General features: G+C 40.0%; 1 protein-coding gene across 1 annotated transcript in view; it reads left to right on the top strand.

Moving 5' to 3' along the window:
- epha6 (eph receptor A6) overlaps positions 1-15,777 on the top strand; it is a 729,322-nt gene that overhangs the window by 693,850 nt on the left and 19,695 nt on the right. The window contains exons 15-16 of the mRNA XM_072260500.1: positions 10,218-10,367; positions 13,555-13,748. Of these exons, the coding sequence (XP_072116601.1) occupies positions 10,218-10,367; positions 13,555-13,748 (344 nt within the window). The remainder of the gene's footprint in view (positions 1-10,217; positions 10,368-13,554; positions 13,749-15,777) is intronic.

Raw genomic sequence — 15,777 nt, 5'->3', positions numbered from 1 at the left:
TATTAGTTGAAGCCAAACTGATTAATACTATAATCTGCCCGCTCTGCATTGTTCCACTATTGTCCTTGCCAGTTTAGTATATAGTGTGACTAACTGTCAGAGCTTTGCAGCTTGGATATTATTTTTGAACTTTTTAGTGCCCAAGGTAATGTCCAGTACAACCAAATTTTCCATCAGTAGTTTTTGTACTAGTAAATTGTAAATTAGAACAATTACAAGTTCTATGAAGAACTTTTTATGAAAAACTGGTGTAGAATTAAATATCAATGTATGTATAAAAACAAAATTGAATTCTTTCATTTCATTTCACATTTCCGTTTGCATGATTTTTGTTGTCTGTTTACTTCAGATTTTCTATAAAATTGTATTAAATGCATTATGAAAAACAAATCGCTAAATGCTGAAGTTATTTATAAGTGTTAGCCACTCATTGTTCCTTAGTCTGCACCAACTTTCTCCTATCTAGTGCTGAACATCTTGCTAGGCTTTGTAACAGATGGAAGAAGCTGCAAGTTTACCCTATAGAATACTAGAATATAAAAGTTCACAAGCTTGACAGATCTTAGTGACAGAACTGTCTGTTCTTTAGAAACTAAGGCAAAGACATGGACCTCATATTTGTCTGTTATTGGACAGGCCTCCTTCCCAGCAATGCTCATGGGATTGCAGATCTATTACTCGTGTCTTGCTGTGAAAATCATACATTCATATCTACCACTGGTTGAGTTCAAAGTTCTACATTTTGATGTGTGAACTCTAATAAGCCTTGTTGGAATCACAGCCAAAATTGAGAATGTTCTTGGGATTATTAGATTTTTGTTCATAGCCAGCTGGTATTGAATTTTGACTTATCACAATGAAGACCACGTGCTCGCCCACTGAGCCACCTGATTTCAGGCATTCGCTATTTGAAGGGGTAGATTAGTATATTCATTAAACAGCAGGAAATTGAATTTTTTCATAAATTTGTTTAACACCACATCGTTGAGGAAGTTATATCCAGGGGGTGAGAATGGTATGTTCTTAGCCTGAATGTAATAGGGGAAGACAAAAGAGCCTGCCTGATATGGATCTAGGATGAGTTGTGACCTCAAGTAATATTAAGTAAATAATTTTAAAACATTAAAATAATATAAGTGATTTTTAAAAATCCTCATTATCATTAGGCCAGGTCTGATAGTTGTAGGATGAGACTGGCCCCCAGTAAAAAAGGCTCTACTAGGAACAGAGCGGGGTTATAGAGAGTTGTTAGCTCATTGCATACCAGAATTGGGTCCTCGAACATCCTGGACTTACTTACTTGGGAGTGGATATAAATTCCAGACAGTGCAATTCATCCCAGTAATTTATTAATTTGGTGGTTATGAGCCTTCATAGTTAGTTAACTTACCCACTGCACTTACGGTGCAAAACCTATACAGGCCCATGACTGGCATAGATCTTACTTCCAAATACACCGGCTGTCCATCAGCACCAGTTCATGACAGCACCGTGACAACTGCAAACCGGGCTGGGAATTGCCTTCATAGTGATCATCCTCTTAATGAAGGCATTGCATTTCATTTATCTACAATCCACTTGATAGGTCCCAGGGATCAAAGCTAATATCAGATGTCTGGGTAGAAATGGTTGTATTTTTAAAACTACAACATCATGCTAATCAGAGGACAGATATTGGGTTTCTCTGCCCGAGCCAAGTTAGCATTCTCCTTACTGATGTGTAACTTCATTTCCACTTATTAACAATTGACTGTTAGGGGTCCAGTCAAAGATCGGATGGGGTTAACACAAAGCAACCAAGATCATTGTCCTGTGCTTTCGATTTCTGCTAGAGCTTACTTGTTCACTCTTTGAAATATGGGAAATAAGCAGTAAACATACACAAACTAAACACTATTTCAAGCATTTTCTCAAAATGCTTCTTGCATTACTGTTCCAAAATTTGGATGCTTGATCTATAAGTGAAGGAGTTCAGTATGTTGGCAATAGTCAAGTTGGTGGCTGTGGGTGAATGTTAGGTCAGCAAGTACTGAGACGAAGATCAGCGATCCCCATGGTTAATGAGTGAGGTCAGCAGAACTATGCATGAAGCCTAGTGTTTCCCACGCCCAGTCAGCGAGTTTCTCAGGTCAGTAAGACCTGAGGTCAGAAGACAATGCAGGTAGGAGGTGCAAGGGCTGGTGACTCCCAGGTTGGTGAGGTCTGGGTTTGGAGGTCCATGCAAGTCCAGAGTCCAAGGCCCAGATTTCAAAGTCCCATGACTGATGAATCCTAAGGTCAATACCAAAGGTAGAAGCCTGAACACTACAGCATAGAAACAGGCCCGTTGGCCCATCTAGTTCTTGCTGAACTGTTATTCTGCCTAGTCCCATCAACCTGCACCTGGACCATAGCCTTTCACATCCCTCCCATCCATGCACCTATCCAAATTCATCTCAAGTGTTGAAAGCAAACCCCCATCCACCACTTCTGCTAACAGCTCGTTCCAACTCTCACCACCCTCTAAGTGAAGAAATTCCTCCTCATGTTCCCCTTAAACATTTCACTTTTCACCCTTAAACCTTAACCCTCAAATCCTACTCTTGCTCAAACTCAGTGGAAAAAGCCTGCTTGCATTTACAAAAGCCTGTTTGCATTTCACTGCATATTTCAAGGTAAATGTGATAAATAAATGAATCTGAATCTGTATCATTTCAAAAATAATTATGTCTTGAGACATTAACCGAACTAGGCCACAGTATTGCTTCTGCCCCTAATTATACCAAAATATTATTTTGTACTCATGGTGGCAAAAGGGATTTCATTTCTGCCACTCTGTCGCTGTGTTCATTCAGATTGATGAATTGTTTTAATTAGTCCAGCCTGTCCCTGATTAGATCCCAAAAATCATTCCAGATGCAGATTGCAATATTTAGAATTTTGAAACAATATTGTTTCATTGCACAGCATGCAACTTTTATAGCATCCCTTAAACATATGAAAGAATAGCACTGCACTATTTATATTCATGTCATGGTTGTCCATGAATGAAACTTATGTAAATATAATAACTAAATAAACAAATCTATTTCTTTTATGTATAAAGTATAAATACCCTGAGGTATTCACAATAGTATTTTAGCTGCAGAATAACCCGGATATATATGCTTATGCAGCATGACCACATTTAAGCTCAAAATAATCCTTTTATTCAACCAAGCATCATTCGTCAGAGTAAGAGACTAGTTAGAGCTATAGCAATGAAAACCTGCATGAGAGAGCTCTGGTTCTGGTGTGATATTTATAACTCCTTTGGTATCACACTTCACTTTGCTTCGGGCCTGTTTTATGTAATGGATGACAAAATGCTATAATGAGCTGAGGGACTGTTTTGATATTTAAGAATGCTTTTTAGGTTTTGTTATATATAACCAAACCCAAGGGAAGTGACACAGCAAAGATTTTTTTTTATTTTTTTTATCTCTTCCCCCAGCATTAGAAGAAATACTCGTCATTATCTGATATGCTAAAAGCAATTTTGTCAAATCTCTGCTTAAATAAAGAATAGGATAGATATGCTCATTTAAAAAAAGCTGTTTGCCAGTTCAAATCCAATCACTGAGTAATTCTAAACAGAGACAGTTTTATTGAACTTATACAAAATAATCGATACCAACCGTAATTAACTCTGTGTACTATAGTATGTCAAAAATAGCCAGAAGCTTTAAGATGATGACAAAATAGTTCTGAGCCTACTTGCTTTGGATCTTGATTTTGAGAATTCATGCAGTGAAACTATCTGTCCTTTCACTTCGACAATTGGTTTCAAATCAGTCATGCAGAGAAGATAAAGATCGCCTCTCGCTCAAGAATGTTAAAGGTTAGGATTGAGTTGAGTTTAAGCACTCTCAATTCATCTTTTATTGGGCAGAAATCAACAGGACAAAGCTACTCTAAATTCAGCTCAATGAATGAAATTGTGTGGGTGTCAGACACAGGGATTTTTGAAGAACATTTGATAAAGCATAGCATAAGAGAGTTCTAACAAAGATTGTGACATGGAATTAGGAAAGATGTAGCCACATGGATGGAGAGATGATCAGTGGACAGACACAGCATATGCTTCTTACAATTGGAAATAGGTTATTTCATTGAATACATGCTGGGGGCACTAATATTAATACTGTTATTAATATTATCCCTAAATAAAACAGATTGAGAAACTTTATTATAGTGCATTGATTACATTAAATTTTGATCAGGAATATGAAGGATTATGTACAGGAAGAGGTGATCTGCCTTTTTTATTCTTTAATAGATTTTATTGTGAAGAAAGATGAGGGGATAATAAACAGAAGAAAACGTGAATTTAGAAATTCATTGCATTTTTTTTGCTGAATGTACGTGCTTATTTTGTAGTTGTGTGTATTAATGTATGTCTGAAATTCCATTGAATGCAACATTGGTTCCATCATGTTGCTGTGTTTTAGTGATGTGTTTTCAATTTTTTCTTTCTGTGCTACAAGTGATTGCATTTTAAAAGTGCTTCACAAGCTTTGAATTGCTGTCAGACATCCAAAGTTAATGAAAGGTGCATATAAATGCAAGTCTTGCTTTTACTTAGTCTTTAAAAATATATATATATGTTGAGAAACTTACATTTAGAAGCTGCTGTTTGCATGGCAAGATTAAATGTAAATTAGTGCAGGAAGCAATGAAATGCTGCATGATTGATGAGGATTGGGACTGGGAATCCATAAATAAGAAGCAGCCTGACAATGGAGAGCAAAGGATATACAGCTTTGATCTATGCTGAGGATTTCTAAAATATTGTATGTGTATTCCAGTCATTTGCAGGCAGAGGATTGATTCTTATGTTAGCATTGCTGATACAGTTGAAGGCTTTTCCAATCAGCATGCTCCTATTCTGTTCTTTACTCCCCCTTTCCCATCTCAATTTTCTTAATAAATAGACTAAATTGAGGTTCTTTCCTATTAGTGGGGCCAATGGCAAATAAGAATGCTTTTGGAAAAATTTGAATTTAAAGTCTGTATTGCCTTCAGCTTCTCATGAGGATGTTGCTATTGACCTTCTGAAAATCCAGTTTCATATAATATTATATCACAAAATAATTAGCCACATATAGTCATCCCTGGATAATTTTGATATTGGGAATATGGTGGTCATTGTTAACACATGTGCCTTCGGAACTGTTGCACTTTAAAAATATTTGGAAGCTACTGGTTAGGAGAAAAAATATACACTTAATGGCCACTTTTTTAGGTGCATCGGTACACCTGCTTGTTAATGCAGATTCATAATTAGCCAATTATGTGGCTAAAGCAAGTCAATGCATAAAACATGCAAATATGATCCTGAAGTCCACTAGTTGTTCAGGCAAAACATCAGAATGGGGAAAGAATGTGACCTAAGTGACTTTGACCATGGAATGATTGTTGGTGCCAGATGGGATGGTTTGAGATCTAAGAAACCATTGATCTCCTAGGATTTTGATACACAACAGTATCTAGAACTAACAGAGAATGGTGCTATAAGCAAAAAAAAAATCCAGTGAGTGCAAGTTTAGTGGGCAAAAAGACCATCTTGTTAATGAGAGAGGTCAGAGAAAAATGGCCAGACTGGTTCAATCTGACAGGAGGGCAACAGTAACTCAAATAACCACGCACTACAACAGTGGTGTGCAGAAGAGCATCTCTATATGCACAACACATTGAGGTTTGAAATGGATGAGCTACAGCAGCAGAAGACCACAGACACACTCTAAGTGGCCACTTTATTATGTACAAGAGGTACCAAATAAAGCGGCCACTGAGTGTAAATACCATCTGTTGTCAGGTGGAGTCCTGTTCAATTGTGCTGCAGTTAAATTTGTGAAAGTAGATTGGGAAAATAGATCAGAATGAATGAAAGAGAAGGAAAATAAACAATAAATGGGAATTGAAGCAGAAGGGAAATCAATGACAATGATGAGTAGGGATTAGGGTTTTATATCCATACCTTCTGTGAGCTAGAATTTCTTTGGGTAACAAATAACAAGGTGGTACATGAAGTCAGTGAATTTCTTTCTGGTTGTGAGCTTCCAATGATTCTGATACAAGAGTACCAAAACCTTCTGAACACCAGCACCTTACATTCTCTAACTGTTAATTCTCCTCTTCAATAAAATTTGGAGAACTTGTTTTCAGATCCCTCTCAGATATGTGCCAGAACACACACAAAATGCTGGAGGAACTCATCAGGCCAGGCAGCGTCTATAGAAAAAAGTACATTTGATGTTTCTGGCCGAAACCCTTTGGCTTGTTTTCTCTAGTTTGTGTTTACAGCATCTGCAGATTTTCTCTTGTTTGAGTGCTAGAAGGTTTCAGTCCAAAAAGTTGACTGTACTTTTTTCCATAGATGCTGTCTGGCTTGCTGAGTTCCTCAAGCATTATGTGTGTGTTGCTCGGATTTCCAGCATCTGCAAGATTTTCTCTGGTTTCATATATGCACCACATTTTTTTCAGTATTTGGCTTTTCTTAGCCTTTTGTCTGCTTGTGTTATTCCCTTGCTGCACAAATTGGATGGACGTTCACACAGCATTCTTTACAATGTTCACTCAAGGATTTAGGTGCTTAAAGCTATGTCTCCTTTTCTGAAACTATTGGTCAACCTTTGCTAGAACTCCAGGTGAATGCATTTGATTTTGATGCATCCAGTTATTGAAAGTGAAATGAGTAACTTAAGTATTATCAAGTCTTGGAAATATAGCTAGCATGTTCCAAAGCAGTTGTCAGGCTCCCACATTCACAAGTAGCAATGATGTAAAGGGCAATTAATCTGGGGATGGTTAAGAGTTGGATGTTTGCATGCTGAAAAACATAACTTGAGTAAGTGGTTGGGACCACACTTTAAAGGAACATATAAAATAAGGCACTTCTAACAGTTATTGTCCCTTGTTACACTGAAGTGTCACTTATTAGAATAGAACATGACACATAGTTATAACAAGAGCAGAGACAAAACTGTTACTGTTAAGTTCAATGTACAGTTTCATTCTGTGCACTTTTGTGGTGTCAGATCTTCCATCATTTCCAAACCCAAGAGAACATTATTATCTAGTCAGTGCCCTTAACCATTATATAGGGAAAGTCCTATTCATAGAAACATAGAAACATAGAAAACCTACAGCACAGTACAGGCCCTTCGACCCACAAGGCTGTGCCAAATCTGTACTTTCCTTAGAAATTACCCAGGGTTACCCATAGCCCTCTATTTTTCTGAGTCCGCCTCCACCACCATTACTGGCAGCCCATTCCACACACTCACCACTCTCTGTGTAAAAAAACTTACCCCTGACATCTCCTCTGTACCTACTTCCTAGCACCTTAAAACTGTGCTCTCTCGTGTTAGCCTTTTTAGCCCTGGGAAAAAGCCTCTGACTATCCACATGATCAATGCCTCTCATCATCTTATTTCACTCAACCTATACTCATAAGGCACGTTCCCCAATCCAGGCAATATCCTTGTAAATCTCCTCTGCACCCTTTCTATGCTTTCCACATCCTTCCTGTAGAGAGGTGACCAGAACTGAGCACTACTCCAAGTGGGGTCTGACCAGGGTCCTATATAGCTGCAACATTACCTCTCAGATCTTAAACCTAATCCCACGGTTGATGAAGGCCAATGCACCGAATGCCTTCTTAATCACAGAGTCAACCTGCACAGCAGCTTTGAGTGTCCTTATAGATTCAGACCCCAAGATCCCTCTGATCCTCCACACTGCCAAGAGCCTTACCATTAATACTATATTCTGCCATCGTATTTGGCCTACCAAAATGAACCACTTCACACTCATCAGGGTTGAACTCCATCTGCCACTTCTCAGCCCAGTTTTGCATCCTATCAATGTCCCGCTGTAACCTCTGACAGCCCTCCACATTATCCACAACACTCCCAACCTTTGTGTCATCAGCAAATTTGCTAACCCATCCCTCCACTTCCTTATCCAGGTCATTTATAAAAATCACGAAGAGAAGGGGTCTCAGAACAGATCCCTGAGGCACACCACTGGAGAATATGATCCATCTACAACCACTCTTTGCCTTCTATGAGCAAACCAATTCTGGATCCACAAAGCAAGGTCCCCTTGGATCCCATGCCTCCCTACTTTCTCAATAAGCCTTGCATGGGGTACCTTACCAAATGCCTTGTTGAGATCCATATACACTACATCTACTGCTCTACCTTCATCAATGTGTTTAGTCACATCCTCAAAAAATTCAACCAGGCTCGTAAGGCACGACCTGCCTTTGACAAAGCCATGCTGACTATTCCTAATCATATTATGCCTCTCTGAATGTTCATAAATCCTGCCTCTCAGGATCTTTTCCATCAACTTACCAACCATTGTAGTAAAACTCTCTGGTCTATAATTTCCTGGGCTATCTCTACTCCTTTTCTTGAATAAGGGAACAACATTTGCAACCCTCCAAATCTCTGAATCCTCTTCCGCCCCCATTGATGATGCAAAGATCATTGCAAGAGGCTCTGCAATCTCTTCCCTTGCCTCCCACAGTAGCCTGCAGTACATCTCGTCCAATTCCGGCGACTTATCCAACTTGATGCTTTCCAAAAGCTCCAGCATATTCTCTTTCTTAATGTCAAGTTTTTCAATCTGCTGTAAGTCATCCCTACAATCACCAAGATCCTTTTCCATAGTAAATACTGAAGCAAAGTATTCATTAAGTACCTCTGCTCTCTCCTCCGGTTCCATACACACTTTTCCACTGTCACACTTGATTGGTCCTATTCTCTCACATCTTATCCTCTTGATCTTCACATACTTGTAGAATGCCTTGGGGGTTTCCTTAATCCTGCTCGCCAAGGCCTTCTCATGGCCTCTTCTGCCTCACCTAATTTCATTCCTAAGCTCCTTCCTGCTAGCCTTATAATCGTCTAGGTCTCTATCATTACCTAATTTTTTGAAGCTTTTGTAAGCTTTTCTTCTTGACTAGATTTTCTACAGCATTTGTACACCACCGTTCCTGTACCCCACCATCCTTTCCCTCTCATCGAAAAGTACCTATGCAGAATGCCACGCAAATATCCCCTGAACGTTTGCCACATTTCTGCCATACATTTCCCTGAGAACATCTGTTCCCAATTTATGCTTCCAAGTTCCTACCTGATAGCTTCATATTTCCCCTTCCTCCAATTTAATGCTTTCCTAAATGGCCTGTTCCTATCCCTCTCCAATGCTCTGGTAAAAGAGTTAGAGCTGTGATCACCTAACCTTTTATTGAGGGAGGAAGCAAACTCACTTGCTTATGGACTAACTTTCTTTCTTGGACATCCGACTCAAACCTTCATTTTATGTTGATATGCTCATTCATTGCACCTTATACAAACTTTGGAAAGCTGAAAAGTAATATAGAACATTTCATTTTAAAAATGTTGTGCCTTTATAACCGTTTAATTTTCAACATCTATGCCTTTTCAATCTTTGCCAGTGACCTGCATGCACCTCACCATACCACCATCATCTGCCTTGCCAAGTACGTGCAGGAAATCGATTCTATAGATTTACATATCCTGGCAGTATTAGCTTAATTTCAAAATTTACATAGAGTTTATTGTTTTCCTGGAGCCTTAGTCCTACTAGCTGTGAGAAGACCTCAAGCCTGACTATCAGCCAGTTTCATTACCATCCCCAAGGTTGCCAGCAAACCATGGTCAGTCCTGTCTAAACTTTGCTAAGTATCAGACATTTACAAAACTTTAGATATTGCAAGACCAAGATTTCCCAGAAACTTAATAATTATAAAAGAAGAATGTGAATTTGTTAGATTAATATCAATGTAGACAAAATTATAAGCAGAATAAGAAAGTGTCGTATGTTTCCTGTTTGAAAATAAAGGAATGCCATCATGAAAGAGATGAGGCAAGACTTTTTCTCCCACAAAGTTACTTGGAACTCTTTACCACAAAGGGCAGTGGAAGTGAATAAATAAAGAAATAAATAGTTTTCAGGTTAATTTAGATATATAACTGATAATGAAAGGGTAGAAGATTGCATGGGATCAATAAGAATGCAGAATTTGGACACAATCATATTAAATAGTGGAGATGGCCGGATGGTTGGAGTAGGCTATTCCTTTCATAATTCATATGTTCATAAGATTATATGCTTGTATCTTACTGTACAGCTAACTCACATGTGGTTGTTTCTTGACACAGGGTGGAAAAATTCCTATTCGATGGACTGCTCCTGAAGCAATAGCCTATAGGAAGTTCTCTTCAGCAAGTGACGTATGGAGTTATGGGATTGTAATGTGGGAAGTCATGTCATATGGCGAAAGACCCTACTGGGAGATGTCCAACCAAGATGTATGTTATTTATATAGTTAATTTTGTTACAAATTGCTTTTAATTTTTAGATTTTAAACTGCATGATATCCATAAGTTGTTTTAAGGTAGAAAATTCTTCTGGACCCATACTTTCGCTATGAAACCTTTACAAAAGGGGTCAGGAACAGCAGGAGAGGTGCTTGATTAAATCAGGAGAGCATAGAGAGATATGGAATTAATGCAAGCAAGTGTGATTGCTATTGGCAGGCAAGATCCTAGGCATAGATAAACTGGAATAAAAACCCTGTTACTGCGTTGTATGACCCTATGACCCTCTGTAATTATGAAAATTAATTTAGGCAGAAACTTAAACTATAATATCACTTTGAAAACTTACTGTGTTAATTGCAGAAGTCTTCAGTAGCTTCAGTGAACATGAGAATTAGTCGTAATGTTGTTCATTCTGTGATGATCCACCCCAGTCATGTTATCAGTCAGGGAATATGAACTGTATAAAGAAGAGTGGTGAACTGTGTTGAGAATGGTAGTAGCGTCTGAGGATATAGATTGGGAGATGGAATGGGCAGGCTACTGGTGGACTGAATATAATGTAAAGTGATTAGTAGTGGGAAAGTAGAAAGGAGAAAATTAAAAGGAGATAGAAATAGAGGGATCTGAAGATATAGGTAAACAAATCAGTTGAAGTGACAGTGCAAGTGAAGAAATTGGCTAGAAATATGCGTACTTTATAAGTAAAGGAATACAGTACAAGAATACAAACACAAGGAAATCTGCAGATGCTGGAATTTCCAGCAACACACATAAAAATTGCTGGTGAATGCAGCAGGCCAGCAGCACCTATAGGAAGAGGTACAGTCGATGTTTCGGGCCGAGACCCTTTGTCAGGACTAAATGAAAGAAGAGATAGTAAGAGATTTGAAAGTGGGAGGAGGAGGGGGAGATCCGAAATGATAGGAGAAGACAGGAGGGGGAGGGATGGAGCTAAGAGCTGGACAGGTGATTGGCAAAAGGGATATGAGAGGCTCATGGGACAGGAGGCCTAAGGAGAAAGAAAAGGGGATGGGGTAAGCCCAGAGGATGGGCAAGGAGTATAGTGAGAGGGACAGAAGTAGAAATAAATGAATGAATGAATAAATAAACAAATAAATAAATAACGAGCGAACGAACGAAGGAACGTCTGGGGTACGATCCCTGGCCCCCACCGCTTTATTTTCACCATGGATGTCCAGTCCCTATATATTTCCATCCCCCACCAGGAAGGTCTCAAAGCTCTGTGCTTCTTTTTGGATTCCAGACCTAACCAGTTCCCCTCTACCACCTCTCTGCTCCGTCTAGCAGAATTAGTCCCTACTCTTAATAATTTCTCCTTTGGCTCCTCTCACTTCCTCCAAACTAAAGGTGTAGCCATGGGCACTCATATGGGTCCTAGCTATGCCTGCCTTTTTGTTGGCTTTGTGGAACAATCCATGTTCCAAGCCTATATTAGTATCTGTCCCCCACTTTTCCTTTGCTACATCGACAACTGCATTGGTGCTGCTTCCTGCACACATGCTGAGCTGGTTGACTTCATTAATTTTGCCTCCAACTTTCACCCTGCCCTCAAGTTTACCTGGTCCATTTCCGACACCTCCCTCCCCTTTCTTGATCTTTCTGTGTCTATCTCTGGAGACAGCTTATCTACTGATGCCTACTATAAGCCTACTGACTCTCACAGCTACCTGGACTATTCCTCTTCTCACCCTGTCTCTTGCAAAAATGCCATCCCCTTCTCGCAATTCCTCCGCCTCCGCCGCATCTGCTCTCAGGATGAGGCTTTTCATTCCAGGACGAAGGAGATGTCCTCCTTTTTTAAAGAAAGGGGCTTCCCTTCCTCCACCATCAACCCTGCTCTCAAACACATCTCTCCCATTTCACGCACATCTGCTCTCACCCCATCCTCCCGCCACCCCACTAGGAATAGGGTTTCCTTTGTCCTCACCTACCACCCCACCAGCCTCCGGGTTCAACATATAATTCCCCGTAACTTTCGCCACCTCCAACGGGATCCTACCACTAAGCACATTTTTCCCTCCCCCCATCTCTCTGCTTTCCACAGGGATCGTTCCCTACCTGACTCCCTTGTCCATTCGTACCCCCCCACCCCTTCCCACTGATATCCCTCCCGGCACTTATCCTTGTAAGCGGAACAAGTGCTACACATGCCCTTACACTTCCTCCCTCACCACCATTCAGGGCCCCAGACAGTCCTTCCAGGTGAGGCGCCACTTCACCTATGAATCAGCTGGGGTGATATACTGTGTCCCGTGCTCCCAATGTGGCCTTCTATGTATTGGCGAGACCCGACACAGGCTGGGAGACCATTTCGCTGAACACCTACGCTCTGTCTGCCAGAGAAAGCAGGATCTCCGTGGCCACATATTTTAATTCCACATCCCATTCCCATTCTGATATGTCTATCCACAGCCTCCTCTACTATAAAGATGAAGCCACACTCAGGTTGGAGGAATAACACCTTATATTCTGTCTGGGTAGACTCCAACCTGATAGCATAAACATTGACTTCTCTAACTTCTGTTAATGCTCCACCTCCCTTTCATACCCCATCCGTTATTTATTTATTATTATTTTTTTCTCTCTCTCTTTTTCTCCCTCTGTCCCTCTCACTATACCCCTTGCCCATCCTCTGGGCTTCCCCCCTCCCCCTTTTTTTCTCCCTAGGCCTCCCGTCCCATGATCCTCTCATATCCCTTTTGCCAATCAACTTTCCAGCTCTTAGCTTCATCCCTCCCCCTCCTGTCTTCTCCTATCGTTTTGGACCTCCCCCTCCTCCTCCCACTTTCAAATCTCTTACTAGTCAGTTAGTCCTGACGAAGGGTCTCAGCCCGAAACGTCGACTGTACCTATTCCTAGAGATGCTGCCTGGACTGCTGCGTTCACCAGCAACTTTTATGTGTGTTGCATGACATGAGGAATAACTTTTTTATGCCATCTGTGGTTATAATCTGGAACACACTGCAGGGAAGTAATGAAGGCAGGTTTATTTTCTATCTTCAAAGGAAACTAGGACAGATATTTGAATGGGAAAGCACATTGCAGAGATATGCAGTTCTGTGTTACTACGAAAATAATGTTTGTTGCTCTTACAGCTTGTTTTAAAACATGTAAATTAAATTGCATTTCTGAAGAAACAAAAATTTCCTTGTAGGTTATTTTATCGATAGAAGAAGGCTATCGTCTTCCTTCCCCTATGGGCTGCCCAGCTACCCTCCATCAGCTCATGCTTCATTGTTGGCAAAAGGAACGTAATCACAGGCCAAAGTTCACCGAAATCGTCAGCTTCTTAGACAAGGTGATTCGTAATCCCAGCAGCCTTCAGACCTTAGTGGAAGAAGTACATGGGTGGGTACACTGAAAAGTTTCAAGTATTTCTCAACAACTTTCAGTAACAGCAATGGTGTAAGTTTGGAATGGTGCAATGTTTCCAGGTCTCTGTATTTGTCACATCAGTTTGTAAATTTACTCCAAAATATTTGCAAATTTAGTACGCCAGAGTCAAGACTGGTTTGAAACTCTCCACATAAAATTGTTGCTCGATAACTTGAATTATTGATAGAATTAAACAGCGCAGAAACAGGCCCTTTGGCCCATCATGGCTATGATGGCTATCCATATTGATCCCATTTGCCTGAATTGGACCTGCATCCCTCTATGCCTTTCGTACCCAAGTACCTATCCAAATGCCTTTTAAGCAATGTAGTTTTATCTTCCTCCACCACCTCACCTGGCAGTTTGCTCCAGGTAGCCACATTCCTCTTTATATAAAACTTACCTTCAGATCACCTTTAAATTTCCCCCTTTCCCTCTAATTCTAGAATCCCTTGCCCTGTCTGGCTATGCTGTCTTTGCCCCTCATAACTTTGTAAACCTCTAGAAGGTCACTCCCTCAGACTCCAACTTCCCATGAGGATAAACTCAGCATAGCCATTCTCACCTGAAAACCAGAATCCACCATTCCAGGTAAGATCCTGATGAAATTCTTCTGCATTCTCTCTACTGTTACTGCTTTCTCTGTAGAGCAAACTGAACTGCACACTATACTCCAATTAATTGGCTGATAACAGAGCAAAACTCCCCTGTGCACCATTTATGCCAGACATGCTTTGAATGGACAGAAAATATTCCAAGAAAGAGATATCTATAATTTGCACTTTCAATTAAATTATTCAGTTTCACAGAATCTCTCCTTGCAGAAAGATCAATGTTTTTGCTTTTAATTGACAAACCACAAATTGTTTCCTTGCACCTGTGTTTACAAATTAATTCTGTGTGATAAATGAGAAAAATATTACCCCTTAGATTTTGTGTTGGTATAGTGGCGGGGATGCTGTATTTTATAACATGCCTTACTTCGGCTGTTAATTTACCTGTACCTACCCACAGCATTGAGTGAGGTGATTTGGACAAATAACCTCAGTCAATACAATACTCCACAGATTCTTCAGTGGCACAATTCCAAAATGACCTTGTTATTTTCCCTCTTCCTACAGATCCATTACTTAATCTGCTTCAAATGCTATTTTCACTTAAAGGATGTAATTTTTCTGCCTCAATTATTCCCTGTGGCAAAGCTTTCTGTGCGCTAACAACCCAGAGTCCAACTTTCCAAAATAATAATAATCCAGACTGTTGTCCGCATTTCATTCACCTTGGGAGATAAAAATAATTAATATTGATTATCAGACAGCTGAAAAAGGATTTGGTATTTCCACTGAAATAATTGCCTATGGTGAAAGCTCCATTTTTGAGGGGAGGTTAAACAGCTGCTTTACCCTGTTTTCTTCACCATGTGTTAACGTCACTGCTTTACTTTCACTGAAGTGAGGAGGAGGGGATGGGAGGGAGCTGATGGAGACAGAAAACATGTTTCGTGTAGAATCACTCAGTGTAGGGAATTGGTGCAGGTATGTATGAATTCCAATGAAGTAGTTACATTAGTTTAAAGAAAAAATGTTTAAAAGGTCACGCTGTGTTGTATGGCTTTTTCTTTGCTCCTTTAATAGGGGCACCATGGCAACAAAGATAATAAGAAAGAAATTTGTGCTTAGCAACAGGTACTAAAAGTGCAATGTAAAAATTATGCACCTTGTACTACACTTACAATCTCGACTTAATTTCTAACCAAACAACAGGAATTCTGCAGATGCTGGAAATTCAAGCAACACACATCAAAGTTGCTGGTGAACGCAGCAGGCCAGGCAGCATCTCTAGGAAGAGGTGCTGCCTGGCCTACTGCGTTCACCAGCAACTTTGATGTGTGTTGCTTAATTTCTAACCAAGTATTTTACACTAAGTTACCATAAGTCTTCTGCAGCCACATTCCTAACATTAATGAAATACATTGCAAGAATATTTTAGATAAAAATTAAAA

Source organism: Mobula birostris, chromosome 6 (genome assembly GCF_030028105.1).
Source record: "Mobula birostris isolate sMobBir1 chromosome 6, sMobBir1.hap1, whole genome shotgun sequence".
Lineage (NCBI taxonomy): Eukaryota > Metazoa > Chordata > Chondrichthyes > Myliobatiformes > Myliobatidae > Mobula > Mobula birostris.
The sequence above is the reverse complement of the archived record's forward strand: the minus strand, read 5'-3'. Positions and strand labels throughout refer to the sequence as shown.